Source organism: Cryptomeria japonica, chromosome 6, assembly GCF_030272615.1.
Source record: "Cryptomeria japonica chromosome 6, Sugi_1.0, whole genome shotgun sequence".
In the NCBI taxonomy this organism is placed as follows: domain Eukaryota; kingdom Viridiplantae; phylum Streptophyta; class Pinopsida; order Cupressales; family Cupressaceae; genus Cryptomeria; species Cryptomeria japonica.
Window position 1 is genome coordinate 55,033,035 of NC_081410.1, and position 18,442 is coordinate 55,051,476.

Here is an 18,442-nt window from a genome sequence, read left to right on the forward strand (position 1 = left end):
CAAACAAAGTAAAAAGAAAAACTCACTATGTCAAAGAGTTTAATCTCACATGGGACCATGAGGGAAAAGCTTACATAAGAACAAATATTAAATGAACAAAAAAAAATGTTGATAGCTCAATTAAAGACTAGTTTACATTATCTTAGATGTGAGACTAGTAGATGGATGATACTTTTATGGGAAAACAGAATATGTTGATTTTTTAAAAGTGGATAGTATAGAAAGAATGACACTTCATCATGAAGTGCAAAGACATACTTATCAACTATGAAGACACACTTTGAACATTATCAATATATGCACCTTGTTTGAGAAGGCAAGGTTGGACAAGAACTTCCTAATGAAAATTCACAGCAGAAAATCACATCAGGAAAGTGTTTACAGTTTTTATAAGACTGATGTGCTGGGGCTGTGGTGCTCTTGCATCCCATACAGTTCTTTGACCTGGTGAACAATGTTATTAAAAAACCTTCATTTCTTTCAATTCAATGGTTTTACCTCAAGCTGTGTGCTACAGTAGAGATTTACACGTTGAACATTGGGTGTCTGTAGGCAGCGTAATGGCTCTATGATAGTGTGATTTAGGTAGGCTATATTTCCAAGAAGAAAGTGTACGTTGTAAAACTATCACATTGACACTCAAAGTGACTGGCTGTACTGGTACCGTTATATGCATTGCCAACCTGTGAAACGTATAAACTTTAATGAGCTGCGAGTCTTGACATTACGTTAGCGTGTGAGTGTAGGCCAACACAGAAGCAAAATACATTTGTGTCGAAGAAACCAAAGCAAAGTGCGCCTGGCGAAATCCGGACATTCATTCAGTCTGTCAGTTAACAGAATCTTGTGCTTCCACTTATTGCAACTAACCCAAGGAATAATTCAGGGCGGCCCAAATTTCTTTGCCAACATTACACGCTTTTCTCTTTCGATCACATTCGTTTGAGCCCTCTCTTGTGTTGACGTGCATTCAGAAGAAAATCTGTCTGTTAAACCTAATATTTTTTTTGTGTACTTTGGTATTGAATTGACTTGCAGAGGTGAAAATGTGTGAACAATGGGAAATCCATATTTGGTATAGATGATAGCTGGAAGGGCAATTGTAGTGATTTAGAAACAAGGACGTCTGAGACTTTTAGGTTGTGCAGTTGTGTCTTCCCATTTTTAGAAGTTCCCTATTTCTATAGCTTTCATTCCTCTATCATGAGTTTGTATTAATCATCTCCTTCAAGTTTTGTCATTAAGTTCTATGTTTTGGAAATCTTTTTTGTAGTGATGAGTAAGTTGGGTGCTTGAGTTGAAAGAGAGAGCAGTGTAGGCATTGTAAGACAACCAACATTTTGTTGGATTTCAAAGGAGGGGTGATTTTTTCTACTGGGTTTTGATGTGTGATTTTGTCTGGTGCTTTTAAGAAGTTCTGGGTAGCTTTTAAACAATCCCTTAGCTTAAAATCAGTTTCAAACTGAAATCTTTCTTGCCTGATCTAGTACTGTTTATAATGGAGAAGAAGCTGTTTAGGTGATTTCACTGCATTAGCTTTGGTTCCGATGTTGTTTGATGCAATTATTTGCAATACATGGTTCAAGATTTCTTTTGAGACTGGTGTAGTATTACAGTCAGTGTGCTTTGTAGTGGTCTGGGAATTATAAACAATCTTCTCATTGGAATCCTAAGCTGTTGAGTTCTATATATATTGAGAGAAGTTCGTAAAGGAAATACATTTTGGAGTCATGCTAGTCAAAACCAGCTGTGGATTCATGCTCTTTTGGCTTCAGATGATCATACTGCTGTCTCCCATTTCTGTTGTCAATGGTGAGGATTATTGATATTCATATACTTGTGTATTTGAAAAAAAGTTCAATATTGGTTAAATTACAATTAGAATCTTTAATTGTGTTCACACTGAATGATCTCCATATTTTTGTGAGTATCCTGAACCGATATAAATTTGATGTAGATGACAGTTAAGCTGTTTACAACAGTATATGGCATAAAAGTTCAGAAACTCTGTCATTTTATTGTGGGTGTCATAAATGCTTCAGATGTACTAAATTAGAAAACTGTTAATATTCTATGTGATGGTGTTTTCCATACTTCATTTATTGAATTCAGTTATAAATTATATGCAGGGAGGTCTCCTCCTCTGGACACAGCCCATCTTCTGGATAAGGGCAGAAATGAAGTGCATCAACCTATGGATGAGGTGTGTACTTAGTGCATTAAACATATCCAATTTACTCTTTGTCTTATTGTTTCAAATTAGAAAGTTTGTTATAACAGTTGTTGTTTTGCCTCTGCAGAAAACAGAATTATACCAAGGAACTAAAAGGCATGAGCTTGTTGAACTGAAGTCACAGATAGGATCAAAACCGCCAAGATGTCAAAGCAAGTGCAATTCATGCAAGCCATGTGAAGCAGTGCAGGTTCCTGCAGTGCCACAGAGTAGAAAAATTAGCAGAGATCCTAATACACCAGCTGCTGGTACACAAGAATACTCAAATTACAAGCCCATGAGCTGGAAATGCAAATGTGGAGACAAGCTCTTCAATCCTTAAATGCCACCAAATTTTTATCAGATCTCCAATTCAACTGTGGAGCACCTTTAGCCTTCAACTATATTCAAAACAAGGCATATAGAAGAAGAAGAAGAACGTTCAACTGTCCAGCACAAGCTATTTTTAATATACTATATTGTATTCTATCAGTATGGCAAGGCATTTAAGAGGTCTTGGTCATGTCTTCAGCCTTCTGATATAGAGAGTGAGAGTTTGGATTGTGATTTTTTCAATGTTCATACCAAAGAGTTTGTAATGATCTGCAGTGTATAATTAATGCATGCAGAGTCACGTAATGTTCTGAAATCAACTTGTTGGTCAAGTTCTCTTTTTTCTCTGAACTGTATTCTGCCCTGCTGATCGATGACAGAAAAAATCTCTGTTATTTCTAAATAAACCTAATGTCAGAGCTCTTTTTCAAAAAAGCTCCTGTTGTTCTCCGAGTTTAGCAAGAATGTCAAAGTTATCCTAGTGGGATTCATGTATATTGTTTTCAGTGATGTAAGACTGCTTTTCGCTTTAGTTGGGCAATTGCAATGGCAGCAGCAGACAGAAAAAAGAAATCTTAAAATTGAGAAAATAGTAAACTTCAGTGTAAACTTCTCTTAATCATTTTATTAAAAAAGTTGTCAACTTCAGATCAGAGAGCATTGGTTTCTGCATATGTTTTGTGACAGCTTTCAAGTTTATGTTTGTAAAGTTCCTCAGCTTAAACAGAGATATTGATGTCACGGGCTAACTGATTTTGAATATCCTCCATGATTTTCACAGATTTGATCGAGGCAAAGCTGTACTTTTTTATTTTTTTCTTGTTGAAATGAAATGTGCAGTGCAGAGCAGAGCAGTGCAGAGGCTTCAGTTTACGCAACCTTCAACTCAAAAGTCTCTGCCATGTTGGGATTCGTTGCTTCATTTTTTCTAAAATGATGAAGGTGAATTGACGTTGGTTTTGACAGGACAAGAAAGCTCACTTCCTATCTTTCCATATTAAAAAAATGATGAATCAGAGACTTGAGACACTTCTGCACCGTGGAATGATGAATTGATTGATTTGGCTTGGGAACAAAAGGCATTATCATACTGTTCAATCCATTTTACGTGTGTGGTGGATTTCCGTGTAAGAATCAAACGGTAAAGACAAGAAGAAAGGAAGAGAAACTGTGCAGGGAATGTCATGGAACTTGTTCTTTTCTGTGCATTATGGATTATAATCTTCATTTTACTGCAACGTATAAGCCATGCAAGCACCCTAAGCTCTGCCAAACAAATTGTACTTGCAAAGATGTGATGCTTCACGGCACGTTACTCTAAACTTGGGTTGTGTAACCGATGAAGTTCATGCATATGATATGTTCCTTTCAATGGGAAGTTTTAAGTAATATAGAGACCGGTTCCTAGAAACAATCGCGCTTATCATTCTCCAAGTTCTGAAATTTGAAACCAAAGGGTATTTACCTATACGAGAGAGCAAGATGAGTAGGTATATTCTTAGCTCGTCCGGTTGTGGATCGCAACTTAAGGTGTGGGTATGCTCTCATGGTCTTGTGTTAACTCTGTGTGTGTTGCTACCTTGTGAGTAGGTCGTACACACTAGGGGATTAGTCTACACAACTGTGCGAATGGAAAATAAAAATAATTTTAACATTTTTATTTGTTTAAATATATACATTATGAATGTTTTGATTTAGGTGAGGTCATAAAAGGGGACCTCATTTTCAGTATGAACGTATATTACTAATATGAATAGTTCAAATATGCAAGCATGGTAGGTCAGCAAGGACACAAAGCATGCGAGCACAATAATCCAATGAGGGTTTAGAACACTAAGTTATGAATAGTCCAAACCTGCAAGCATGGTAGGTCAACAAGGGCATAGAGCATGCGAGCACAATAATCCAATGAGGGTTTAGAACACTAAGTTATGAATAGTCCAAACCTGCAAGCATGTTAGGTCAACAAGGACATAGAGCATGCGAGCACAATAATCCAATGAGGGTTTAGAGCACTAGGTCACTTGCATGAACACTATCAACATCAACATGAAGGTTGGCTGGGGAATTATTTATTTGTTTAAATATATTATGAATGTTTTGATTTAGGTGAGGTCATAAAAGGGGACCTCATTTTCAGCATGAAAGTATATTACTAATATGAATAGTCCAAATATGCAAGCATGGTAGGTCAACAAGGACACAGAGCATGCGAGCACAATAATCCAATGAGGGTTTAGAGCACTAAGTTATGAATAGTCCAAACATGCACGCATGGTAGGTTAGCAAGGACACAGAGCATGCAAGCACAATAATCCAATGAGGGTTTAGAGCACTAAGTCACATCATGAACACTATCAACATCAATGTGAGGGTTCAAAACTGCAAGCATAATTGATCGACAAGAGAACAATGTCTATAGTTCTGATGACCCAATAGAAAGTTGAACCTTGGTGACTACATGAGTTTGATGCTATGATTCAAACACCACACTATTGTTGGATTTGGTTGTTCATTGTTGTTGCTAGGATATGTTGTCATTGATGTCAACATATTCCTATGAGTTATTCCAGTGAGTTTGGGAAGATTTTTTGATCTGGTTTTGTAGTTTGGTTTTGTTGATCACTGTTTTGTAGAATCCGGTATTTCCTCTGGTATATTCGGTGTGATCAGATCTTGTGCTAAGACTTTAGATTATTGTTTGAGATGATCTTGTGTATCTTCTTTTTAGATGGTTTGTGATTTGGTGTTCCGTAAGTTATCTTTCTTCGTGACAGTTGTTGATTGGTTGTGTTCTTGAGCTTTGAGACATTGACCGATGAAGATTTGAAAAGAGGTGTTGGTGCAACTATTCCGAATGATTCTAACGTGCTTGCTAGTGTTTCTTAGTCATGTCCTATTTGTTTTGGTGATCTGCATTGATCGTTGTGCGAGTGTTTGGTGATTGCTATGAACCGGTGATGATTTTTGTGTTATGTAGTATTTCTGGTGATGTAGCATGTTGCGGTTGGTCTTGGCGAGATTTCCGATGGATGTAATCATTTGGGAATTTGAATTAGGTCCATGCTATGTAATGTAAATCATAATATTGGTCTGGTGTTTGATCTTTGTATCGTGCTATGTAATTTTTGTAATTGTGAGTTGAGGGTTGAGGGTTTAGCTGACCTTGTTATCAAGGTTGATGATTTGTATATATAGGTGAGATGTTTATGTAATTTAGGTGTCGGTATTATGTCTGCATTATCAGAGAGAGGTGAATGTGCGAACAAGGATATATCATTTAGCGAAGTGTTGAGGTGAGATTGGTATTGCAAAGCAGACAACTGTGCTTAACCGGAACTGTCATCAGGCATTTGTAGATGATATCATTGCAGTTCATTCCTTCTGGATTGTAGTCTGAATCATATTGTAAGTCAGTGAGACTTCCCTAAGGGTTGTAGTCTTCCGAGCATATATCTTTTGAGCAATGAGCTCTAGGCAGTGTGCCTGAATGCATGTGCATTCCCCATTGTAATATTTTCACATACTACTGCAGATTATCATCTTATTGTGGGTAGGTTTCCACCGTGGTTTTTCCCTTAACCGATTTTTCCACGTCAAAAATCTTGGTGTTATGTGTTGTGCATTAATTTTCTTATATGTTGTTGCTGCAGTCTATTAGTTTATGTTTTGAAGTTTAATTTGTTGTGATCCGGTGAAGACTGAGTCACCCCCCTCCCCCTCTCAATCTTCCTTCTTGATTGCTGCTAACAATTGGGATCAGAGCTACATCCTCTGGTAGAAGCTTAATCGCTTGAGGAGATCCAGGATGGCAGCTCAAGGTATTCTTTTCAAGAAAGACAGTCTGAAGTTTGATGGAAGCAACTATATTGTGTGGAAGAGACGGATGGAGGTGCATTTGAAATGTCTTGGAGAAGATTATTGGAAGATTACTAAGAATGCCTATGTTGTTCCTCAGAATGCACCATCCACTCCTGATGAGGTTAAGGAAGTTGAATATAACATTAGAGTGAAGGAATAATTGCTCAGTGCCCTGACTGATTCTGAAATGACAAATGTTATGGAACTTCAGATCGCACATGAGATCTGGGTGAAGCTTGAAATCCTCTATGAAAGTGATAGTCAAGTGAAAGTTGTTAAGTTGCAAAGTTTAAAAGGAAAGTATGAGACATTGAAGATAGGAGATGATGAGAATATACACTCATATATGGCTAAGGTGAATGAGCTTGTCCTTGGTATCAAATCTGTCGGTGGTAAGATTGAAGAAGATGAGATTGTTCCTAAGGTGCTGAGATCTTTGCCTCCTACTTATAAGCATAAGGTTGTCGCTATTGATGAGATCCAGAGTGTAACTACAGTAACAAGAGATGTGTTGGTTGGAAAACTTGCTGCATTTGAGCTGAGCGAATTTGGAGAATCACGTCGGTAAGTATGATGGAAAGTTTCCCTTGAAATGTTTTTCTTGTAATAAGATAGGACATTTTGCTTCTAGATGTCCAAAGAGAATGGCTAAGTATGACAAACATGATAAGTTTGATAAGCATGATAGGAATGATAGATATAAGAAGTATGATAAGCCTTATAAGTTTAACTGGAAGTTTAGGAACATAAGAATTGTTATTATGCTACAAATGAAGGTGTTATAGATGATGAATCAGAAGGAGATGAAGTTGTGTTTATTACCATTAAAGAGGATAGACTTGTGCCTATTGATTCCACTAGTTGTTATGTTGAGGAGAAAGTTTTGGCTGTAAAGGTAGAAGAAAAGGATGAATGGATAATTGACAGCGGTTGTTCACATCATATGACTTGTGATAAAAGAAAATTTGTAAGCATGGAAAGGTATGATGGCGGAATAGTTATATTTGGAGATGGCAAAGCCTATGTAATCTATGGGAGAGGTTCTATTTCTTTTGATGGTAAGCATAACACTAATGATGTCTTGTATGTTGAAGGTTTAAAGCTTTTGATTGTTGGACAAATGGTTCATAAGGGCTATGATCTAGAATTCAAAGATGGTAAATACAAAATCTTGAATGCCTCTGGTATAGAGATTGCATCTGGAACTAAGACTAAAGGTAACATTTGGCATTTGAATGCTAGTGAGAAAAGTTGTTTGATTGCTAAGATAGATGAGAGTTGGTTGTGGCATAGAAGAATGTGTCATGTAAACTTTGATTCATTGATCAATATCAATTCTACAAAAGTTGTTAGGGATTTGCCTAAGATTGTTAAACTTGTTAATCCGATGTGTAAGGAATGTCAGTTGGGTAAGCAAACAAGGATTTCTTTCAAGAGCAAATGGTATACAACATATGGATTGTTAGATCTTGTACATACTAACCTATGTGGACCTACACATGTTAGAAGTGTGCAGGGTGATAGATACTTTATGCTCCTAATTGATGATTATTCTAGAATGATGTGGGTTGTCTTTTTGAAATAAAAATCAAAAGCATTTGAGAAATTCAAGATATTCAAAGCTAAAGTTGAAACTGAGTCCGGATTGAAGTTGAAGTGTCTGAGATCTGATAGAGGTGGAGAATTTTGTTTCGGTGAGTTCAATTCCTTCTGTGAGATGCATGGAATCAGAAGATAGCTATCTTCTCCTAGGACACCACAACAGAATGGGATTGTTGAAAGGAAGAACCGTATTGTTTTAGATGTTGCAAGAACCATGTTGATTGAAGGAAATGTTCCAAAGGTCTACTAGAGAGAAGCTATTAGCACTGCAGTCTATACATTCAATAGAATTCATATCAAATGTGATATCGGTAAGACCCCTTATGAGCTTTGGTTTGCTCATGTTCATGTTGTGAAATATTACAAAGTTTTTGGTAGCAAATGCTATATAAAGAGAGATGAGGATATTGGAAAGTTTGATGCTATAAGTGATGAAGGTATCTTTTTCGGATACTCTACAAATAGTAAAGCCTAGTGGTACTATAATAAGAGACTAAGAAAGATAGTTGAGAGTGCAAATGTGAAGGTGGATGAAAACCTTGGGAAGGAGATCAGAGCTTATGATGAAGGTCAACATGTTGTTTTAACTCATATTCATCCTGAAGAGCCTACGCAAAATGATCCGGCAAAGACTGTTAATCTGGATGTTGTTGTTGCTAATGATTGTGTGCAGGAACCTGAAGATCAGAACAATCAGAAGACTTTGAGGTATGTAAGACTAAATCATTCTGAGAATCAGATTATTGGAGATAAGAATAAAGGTGTGATGACTAGAAGAAGGTTAGCTATAGAAGAAATATGTTTGATTTCTAAAGTTGAACCTAAAGATGTTATTGAAGCCTGTAAAGATGATATCTGGATTAGAGACATGGAAGAAGAGTTAGATTAGATTGAAAATAACAATACTCGGGAACTTGTGCCTAGACCTAAGGAATAAAAATGTTATTGGTACTAAATGGGTTTTTAGGAACAAATTGAATGAAGTCGGTGAAGTAGTCAGAAATAAATCCAAACTGGTCTGCAAAGGATATTCACAACAAGAAGGGATTGATTATCAAGAAACTTTTGCTCTGGTTGCTAGAATTGAAGCTGTTAGATTGTTGCTTGCTTATGCTGCTTATAAATATTTCAAGGTATATCAGATGGATGTCAAATCTGGATTTTTCAATGGTGATCTAGAAGAAGAAGTTTACATTGAAAAGACTGATGGATTTTCATTGTCAAATGATGGAGACATGGTATGTAAGTTGAAGAAAGCACTTTATGGATTAAAACAAGCTCCTAGAGCCTAGTATGCTAGATTGGACAAAACTTGCTAAAATTGGGATTTATCAAAGGTGCTACTAATAGTAATTTGTATTTTAAGATTGAAAATGATAACATCTTGATTGTTGAATTCCTTGTTGATGGCATTATCTTTGGTGGTGATGATGATATGAGTATGAAGTTTGTCTGTGATATGAAAAAAGAATTTGAGATGTCTATGATTGGTGAGATGAAATTTTTCTTAGGTTTGCGGACTGCACAAATGAGAAAAGGTATCTTTATATCTCAAACTAAATATGTGAAGGAATTGTTGAAGAAGTTTGGATTAGATTATTATAAACCGGTTGGAACTCCTATGGTGACTGGTTGTAAATTGTCTAAAAATGATGAATCTCCTAAAGCTAATCAAAGTTTGTACAGATCTATGGTTGGTGGACTACTATACCTTACTCAGACTAGGCCTGACATTATGCATGTTGTGTATATGGTTTCTAGATATCAAGTTGATCCAAAGGAGAGTCATGTCACTGTTGTTAAAAGAATATTTAGATATCTAAAGGGAACTGAGGATTATGGTTTTATGGTACCTAAAGAATGATGATTTCATGTTGTGTGCTTACACTAATGCAAATTGGGCTAGTGATGTTGATGATGGGAAGAGTACTACCGGTGGAGCATTCTTTTTAGGTAAAAATTTGGTTTCATGGGCTAGCAAGAAACAAGATTCGGTATCTTTATCTACTGTTGAAGCTGAGTATATTGTTGTTGCTAGTAATTGCACTCAGATAGTTTGGATGAAGCAAATGTTGAAAGATATCAGAGTTATTTATGATGAGCCTACTGTTATATGCTGTGATAACTCCAGTGCTATAATCATGTCTAAGAATTTGGTGCAACATTCAAAGACTAAGCATGTATCAATCAAATATAATTAATTGAGAGAGCAAGTCGGTGAACAGAAGGTGAAGTTGGAATATGTATCTACAAAGGAACAAATTACTGATATTTTCACTAAGCCTTTGCCAGCAGATACATTTGTCTATTTGAGAGACAAGTTAGGGGTATCCACCCCTCCTGATGAGAATTAGATGTGTTGAGTTGCATCGATCCGGTGGAATTTAGAGCCTTACTCTTTTATCCGGATTGATGAGTTGGTGTTGCTCCTCTGCTAGAGTAGTATGTGTTTTGGCAGAGAGATCATGTAAAAAACTTCTTTATATATCTTGAACTTAGGGGGAGTTTGTTGGTGATATCTTCTTTCTTTGCATTGATTGTTTTTCACATTCATATGTTGCCATCAATGCCAAAGGGGGAGATTGTTGGATTTGGTTGTTCATTTTTGTTGTTAGGATATGTTGTTGTCATTGATGTCAACATATTCTTGTGAGTTATTCCAATGAGTTTGGGAAGATTTTTCGATCCGGTTTTGTAGTTTGGTTTTTCTAATCACTATTTTGCATAATTTGGTATTTCCTCTGGTATATTCTAGTGTGATCAGATCTTGTGCTGAGACTTTGGATTATTGTTTGAAATGATCTTGTGTATCTTCATTTCAGATGGTTCGTGATTTGGTGCTCCGTAAGTTATCTTTCTTCATGACAATTGTCAATTGGTTGTGTTCTTGATCTTTGAGACATTAACCGATGAAGATTTGAAAAGAGGTGTTAATGCAACTATTTTTAATGATTCTAACGTGTTTGCTAGTGTTTCCTAGTCATGTCCTATTTTTTTTGGTGATCCGCATTGATCGGTGTGCGAGTGTTTGGTGATTTCTATGAACCGGTGATGATTTTCGTGTTATGTAGTATTTCTGGTGATGTAGCATGTTGCGGTTGGTCTTGGCGAGATTTCTGATGGATGTAATCATTTGGGAATTTGAATTAGGTCTATACTATGTAATATAAATCATAATATTGGTTTGGTGGTCGATATTTGTATCGTGCAATGTAATCTTTGTAATTGTGAGTTGAGGGTTGATGGTTTAGCCGACCTTGTTATCAAGGTTGATGATTTGTATATATAGGTGAGATGTTTATGTAATTTAGGTGTTGGTATTGTGTCTGCATTATCAGAGAGAGGGGTGAATGTGTGAACAAGAATATATCATTCAATGAAGTGTTGAGGTGAGATTGGTATTGCAGAGCAAACAACCGTGCTTAACCGGAACTCTCATCAGGCATTTGTAGATGCTATCATTACAATTCATTCCTTCCAGATTGTAGTCTGAATCATATTGTAGTCTGAATCATATCATTCAATGAAGTGTTGAGGTTTGTAGTCTTCCGGGCATATACCTTTTGAGCAGTGAGATCTAAGTAGTGTGTCTGAATGCATGTGCATTCCCCATTATAATATTTTCACATACTACTGCAGAGTATCATCTTACTGTGGGTAGGTTCCAACCATGGTTTTTTTGTTAACCGGGTTTTCCACGTCAAAAATCTTGGTGTTATGTGTTGTGCGTTAATTTGCTTATCTGTTGTTGATGCAGTCTATTAGTTTATGTTTTGAAGTTTAATTTGTTGTGATTCGGTGAAGACTGATTCACCACCCCTCCCTTCCCTCTTAGTCTTCCTTCTTGATTGTTGCTAACAACTATACCACACACACGTATAATTATAAAAAAAAATTAAAATATAACATATCTTGAATTTTTCAAAAACTTTTCAAATTTCTAAATGCTTTGAATGATTGTCCTTATTCTCATCTAGTCATATGTTTACCTACCAAGTTCTTAACAAGAATATTAAATTACGAGCAACCCATGGAGAAGGTATCTACATAGGTTTGCAAATGGAAAATCATTTTAACATTTGATGAATTGTGGCCAGGGAATTATCTATTTGTTTAAATATATAGGTCGTGAATATGTGAATTTTTAATTTGCTTTGATTTAGGCGAGGTCACAAAAAAGGACCTCATTTTCAGCATGAACATACATTACTAATATGAAGTCCAAACATGCAAGCATGGTAGGTGTAGCGTCGTAAATTGTACGCACTTGCTAGGGTGGTACAATTTCACACCTAGTTTAGCACCCGCCTTGGTGCATTTTGCATTTTGCATTACATTTCCCCTTTAGCACTTAATTAATTAAATTAATTAGGTCTAAGGTCCTATTTTATCATCTCCCATATCATAAAGTTGGGCCCTTTCATTAAAGTGTGCCCCTTTCATTTTATTCTTCCAATACATCATTTAATCAAAAACCCTAATTAGGTCCTATTTTGAACTTGGGGGCTTGATTTCGGGGATCAAAACATCTCGAAATCACCTGTAACTTCGGGATTCTCTCTAAAATCATCATATCTGACGGCCCTGAAAATTTGGTGAAAAGTTGTCAGGACCATGGCGCCCGTGCAACATGGTCCCGGACATTTTTCCCGAAATTTTGGGAGCACGATCCAATCATAAAATAAAGCTTAACCCCAAGAAATTGGCGGGATATTCAATCTCTAGGTCGGCCAAAAGTCGAAATTAAGACCTAGGGTTTCATACATAAGAGCTCTCTTTCTTCATTTGAAAGGATCCGATTTTTTGGCTTTCAAGGACCTTCTATGCAGCGAAAGAGCAGATCTTTGAAGACTTCAACAACATTCAACATTCCTCTATCAAGCACTTATCAAATTCATTCATCCACTTAGGGCTTGGAAGACATTGAAGAACAATAGGAAATTACCGACTGAAGATTGGCTTGTACTCCTCCCTTGAGGGTTGGGTATGATTTCATGTTGTTTTCATGTCTTTGCATAAGCTTCAATATATCCTTTATTCATGCTTTAGATCACTTTGCATCTTGATTTAGAGCATTTACATTATCATTTACAAGCAATTAGGGTTTACTTTCTAGGTTGCTCTAGTTTGCTTTCTTGCATTTAAGGACCTTGCACACACACTAGGTCTACACACACAATACATTTTACAATACAACTTGGCTATTCGTGGAGGTGGAAATCACCGAAGCGGGGGTTTGACTAAGGCAAAACCCTATATAGCCGCCCAAACACCTTTTCAGATATAAGTGCAGGTTTCGGGACTCGGACGACGCCGCAGGTTGCAGATCCGGGAGAAGCAGACTGAGACCGACCTTCCCACCAAATTTCAGAGAAAAAGACCAGGACAGGGGCGTGGGGCGCCTTGGTCCTGCCAGGACAGGGGCGCTGGGCGCCCTGGTCCCTTCTGGGCGCCCTGGTCCCTACTGGGCGCCCTGGTCCCTAGGACAGGGGCGCTGGGCGCCCTGGTCTGACAGCATTTTTAGCATTTTTGACAGCTTTTTCCAAAGTGCAAAAACAGCAGTTTCCGGAGCAGTTTCAGGGGCAGAATCAGGACAGTGGTGCCCGCACCTCCGTCCCGAACATTTTCAGCCAGATTTTAACTCCGGGTACGCATTTTCATTCTTGTCTTATCCTTGTGTTTACAGCTTTCCATTGTTTAAGTTCAATTCTGCAATCTTGTTATTAGTTCATACTTGCACTTTGGGGTTAGGGATTGAACTTGCATCATTTGATCTTCCAATTTCAACAAAGGAATAGAAATCCTAATAGATATCCCGTGGCTCTCTCTTTCACAAAAAGAAGTAGCCAATTGTGCGATATCTCTAGGCTCTTTCGTATTCCATAATGTGTGTCAAAAGGTAGGATTAGGGCATGTTAACCTAGTCTCGCTTTTTCCCCTACACATTTTGGTGAACCCGACGTGAATCTATCATTGCTTCCTCTTGCATTGCATTTGTTAGATCTAGATCTAGATTTAGTGTGTTTTCATTTCATTTTCATTAAAAAAAAAAAAAAAAAGTGTGTTTCTTTGCATTGTATGTTTAAATTTTATACAATTTCAAAATGTTAGATTTTTATTTGCAAGATGATTATGAGTTAGATGAAGCTTTAGATGAATTTTTGAAACCTAAATATACCAAACCTTCATTTTACCAAAAACTCATAAACCTTGTTACTATGCCATTTAGATGTGATGAGAAAGATAAGTCAAATGGTTCCTCTCAAGGGTACATTCCTATCAACTCTTCCACTAAATCTAGTAACATGGTTGTGTTCAATAATCCCCTCTATGAGGAAATATCTCCTTTTGAATCAAAAGATAAACCTTTTAATAGATATGATCATGCATTATTGGATGATGACCTTGATGACTGTGTGGCTCTTAAAAAACACTCCCTTCATGAGGATCCTTTTGTGCAAGAAGATGACATTATCCCTACAATCCCTAGTGATGGCATTTCCTTTTCCAACAAAATTCCCACTAGAGATGATGAATTAATGATAAATGCTTACCCTTCTCCTAAAGTTGGTCTTACCCATAAGCATCCCTTAGAGAAAGAAGATGAAATAATAAGCAATTTCCTTAATTCTCTCTCCCCTAAAGATCATATTGAACATATTTTGAGGAAAGAGGATGAGTTTAACACATCTATTGATGCTTTCCCTCCTAAGGATGAGGAATTAATAAACAATGTTATCTCCTCTCCCGAAATTGACAATACTTTAAACATTCCTTTCAACAACCTCACTATTTGGGATGAACCATTAGAAGAAGGTATAGATTATTCTCTACCCCTAGCCAAAGGGGATGAAATCAAGATTGGAAACTCCCTTGATAGTTTCTCCCCTTCCTTGAATCTCAATTATTCTCCCTCTAAAAATAAAGCATCTCCCTCTCCTCAACTTGGTTCTACTCATAAGGAAACCCTAGTTCAAAGCAAGATGGTTAACATTTCTTTCAAAGATCTCCCTCTCAAAAGTGAGACTTTAGAGAGTAGTGTTGATCCTTCTCCTAGAGAGTTTATTCCCCATGTAGATCCTATGATGATAGAGGATGATATGACCTTTCCTCTTCCTACTAGAACATCAATGCTTACCCCTTGTCTCTCTCCTAAAATTGATTTAATCCGTGATAAGATTTTAGTGCAAGAGAAGACTATCAATAATTCTTCCAACACTTTTGTTCATTCCTCTAAACCATCCTCAATCAATTTGATACATGTGAATGAGACACCTAACAAACCTCTCTTCACTGTCCAAGGTGCTTGTCCTTCTCAAAATTCTCAACCTTTAAATAAGCCTATCTTAGTGGTTCAAGGTGGTTATGCTAATGATTCTTTTTGCACTCCTAAGAAACCTATTATTACTGTGCAAGGAGGTTATTCTTCTAAGAGCCCTTATGAGTATGCTAAGCAACTAACTAGAGAGAGTTATCATGCAGTTGCTCATACCTATAACACAAGAAACAATAGGCAACCTAGTCCTCCTCCAGTTATCCCCACTTCACTTCCTCCTTCCCAACCTATTCTTCCTCAAGCGCCTCGTATTTCGCAAATGCTTAGTAAGGACTATGATCTCATAGAACAACTTAAAGCTACCCCTGCTAAGATATCCCTTTGGGATTTGATCCAAACTTCTTCTGCTCATCATGGAATGTTACAAGATGCCTTGAAAGATTTGAATGTTCCTCCACCTAATACATCTAGTAATATAGTATCTTTGGTTAACTCTGTGATGAATCCTAAAGCTCAAATTGTGTTTACCCAAGATGAGTTGCCTACTAGTGAAATTCAACAACAATATGATCCCTTGATGATTGTGGTTATCATAAATGACACTGCTATAAGACGAACACTAGTAGATAATGGCTCTGGCCTTAATGTGTGTAGCATTAATCTATTGCATAAGATGAATGTGGATACATCCCTTATTGAGCCTGACTCTCATCCCATTCGAGGCTTTGATAATGTGGCTAAGTCTTCATTAGGTATTATCACCTTACCCGTCACAGTGGGACCTGTTACTTTGCCTACTCCTATCCATGTTATGTCGGGAAATTTAACATACAACTTGTTATTAGGGAGACCTTGGATTCACAGTATGCAAGCTATCCCCTCTACATTGCATAGACAAGTTAAATTCACTTATAACAATAAGACATATACCTTGATAGGCGATACTAATCTTCAGGCTTGTTTGCAAACATCTACTTCCAAAGGGAGTTCTTCTAAGCCTTCCTCTTCTAGTAATGACTCTTTGAACAAGATACCTATGGATAAATCATCACCCTCTAATAATCAAAATTCTTTGGATGAGCCTAAAGCTCCTGAAGAAGATCCTTCTGGACTTGAGTCTACACATGAAAAGGCTTTTGATCCTGAGAAGGTTCTCGCGGAAGACGATTGGGGATCTCTTGATTTTAATCCCACCTTTGTAGGTGAATATAGGGTTCCTCTTAGAGATCTTAAAGGTAAAAAGAAGGAAGAAACTAGAGATCAATCAGTCTTACCTGAATCTATGAGCAATAATTTTGTGGCCGCTTCTCAAACTTCTTCTCCTCACACCTCTAATTATGAAGAGTTTGATTCTTTGTCTTATGAAAAACCACCTTCTCTTCCTGAAATGGCTGATCGTTATGGTCGTGGTTTTTGCATTTTTGCTAAGCATGGGTATCATGGAAATGGTTGTGGCGCTCATGAACAAGGGATAAAAGTTCCTCTAGAGACTAATTTTCACAATTATGCCTTTGGACTTGGCTATAATCCCTGCAAACGCACTAAAGCATCTAAAAGACCATCTCTCAATGTGAATGCTATATTTAGTAGTGATGATGATCTCACTTCAACTAAATCATCTTCTACTTCTATCAACTCTCATTCCCCTCATAAGGAAATCTTGGCAATGAACAAATCTCTTTATGAATCCCCTCAAATTTCTAAATCCACTTATGAATCTTTATCTCCTATTCATCATAAAGTCCTTTCCTCCAGGGATAAGGCTCTAATAAATTACACTCATCCCTCTTCTAAGAGTTCTTGTGACTTTTCTTCTTCAATTTTATACATGTTTTTGATCTCACTTATAGTTGAGCATTTAGCATGTCATATTCAAATACCTCATTCAATCTATCATGTCTTTAAATAACATTAATGGCTATTATGTTGCTCATCATTATGTGACATTGGTAGCTCATTTACTGGGGGCTCATTGTCATTCATGATGGTACAATGTCAAGTGCAATCATTTTTATTTTTTTTTGAAGCAACATAATAGCCTAATTTTCTTGTTCCTATGGGGACAAGAGTGATTTCATATATCTCTTCTTTTGCTTATGTCCAAATCTCTCCCTAGAAGATTGTGTAAGTCCTTCTCATTGAGGCAATGATCTTTCCTTATTTTTATCTAAGGATCCACTTTTTCCTATTTCGTGGATGGTGTGAACTTTATTACTTGATGTTATTCCTTGTAGGCATTTGTTGTTTGTTCAAGGATTCTCTCTTACAAGAGGTGTAAGTCCTTGACTACAACCTCTTTTGCACTTGGTAAAATACATCTATAATGAATTCACTCTCCTAATTGCGTTAAAAGGAGCGTCATCCTTCATTAAGAATCACTTTCACCTCGCAAAAGAAGGAAGTATTGCATTCTTATTCTCTTCTTTGTCTTATTCTAGAAGATTTTATATTTGTCTAACTCATGGATCACCAATGTGTGTATTCATGCCTTTTTTTCCTTTCTTTTTCTTCTCTTTGCATTTTGTTTCCATGTACATCCTTCATCTTGTGTTAGAGAAATCTCAAATCCTCACACTCTTTGTTGTGTTGAAATTGAGATTTAGTCCTCTTTCTTACCAAATGATTCTCCATTAGTTTTTGATCTCATATCAAATCTTCTTATGAGCATTTGTCATCAATATTCTTTAACAATTCGAAGTGGTAAACATGATACCCTGTTTCAACTCACTAAAATTAGCAAGCCGAAACAGGGGGGGGCATATAGCTACCCTCGAATTTTCATCACCTTCCTTAGTAAGTATTAGGTGATTTTGTGATCTAACGTGTGTTTTGTAGGGTGTGGTTCCTAACTGTGTACTGCAGATACTGCTGGGGGCTTCATTCGACCGACTTATGGATATATCCTTTTTCAAATAATGTTTACTTTTCTGTACTTTAGCTTGCATATGCACGTAGTGTTCATATGACCGCTAAAGTGGGGGCTAAATGTAGCGTCGTAAATTGTACGCACTTGCTAGGGTGGTACAATTTCACACCTAGTTTAGCACCCGCCTTGGCGCATTTTGCATTTTGCATTACATTTCCCCTTTAGCACTTAATTAATTAAATTAATTAGGTCTAAGGTCCTATTTTATCATCTCCCATATCATAAAGTTGGG

The 18,442-nt window shown here is 36.9% G+C and overlaps 1 protein-coding gene across 1 annotated transcript; it reads left to right on the forward strand.

The window, feature by feature from the left end:
• Positions 1 to 743: 743 nt before the first annotated feature.
• LOC131064167 (EPIDERMAL PATTERNING FACTOR-like protein 1) lies at positions 744 to 3,109 on the forward strand. The gene is made up of 3 exons (XM_057998201.2): positions 744 to 1,812; positions 2,130 to 2,203; positions 2,301 to 3,109. Exons 1-3 carry the CDS (start codon positions 1,731 to 1,733, stop codon positions 2,553 to 2,555), a joined length of 411 nt encoding a protein of 136 aa, XP_057854184.2. The 5' UTR covers positions 744 to 1,730; the 3' UTR covers positions 2,556 to 3,109.
• Positions 3,110 to 18,442: the final 15,333 nt, after the last annotated feature.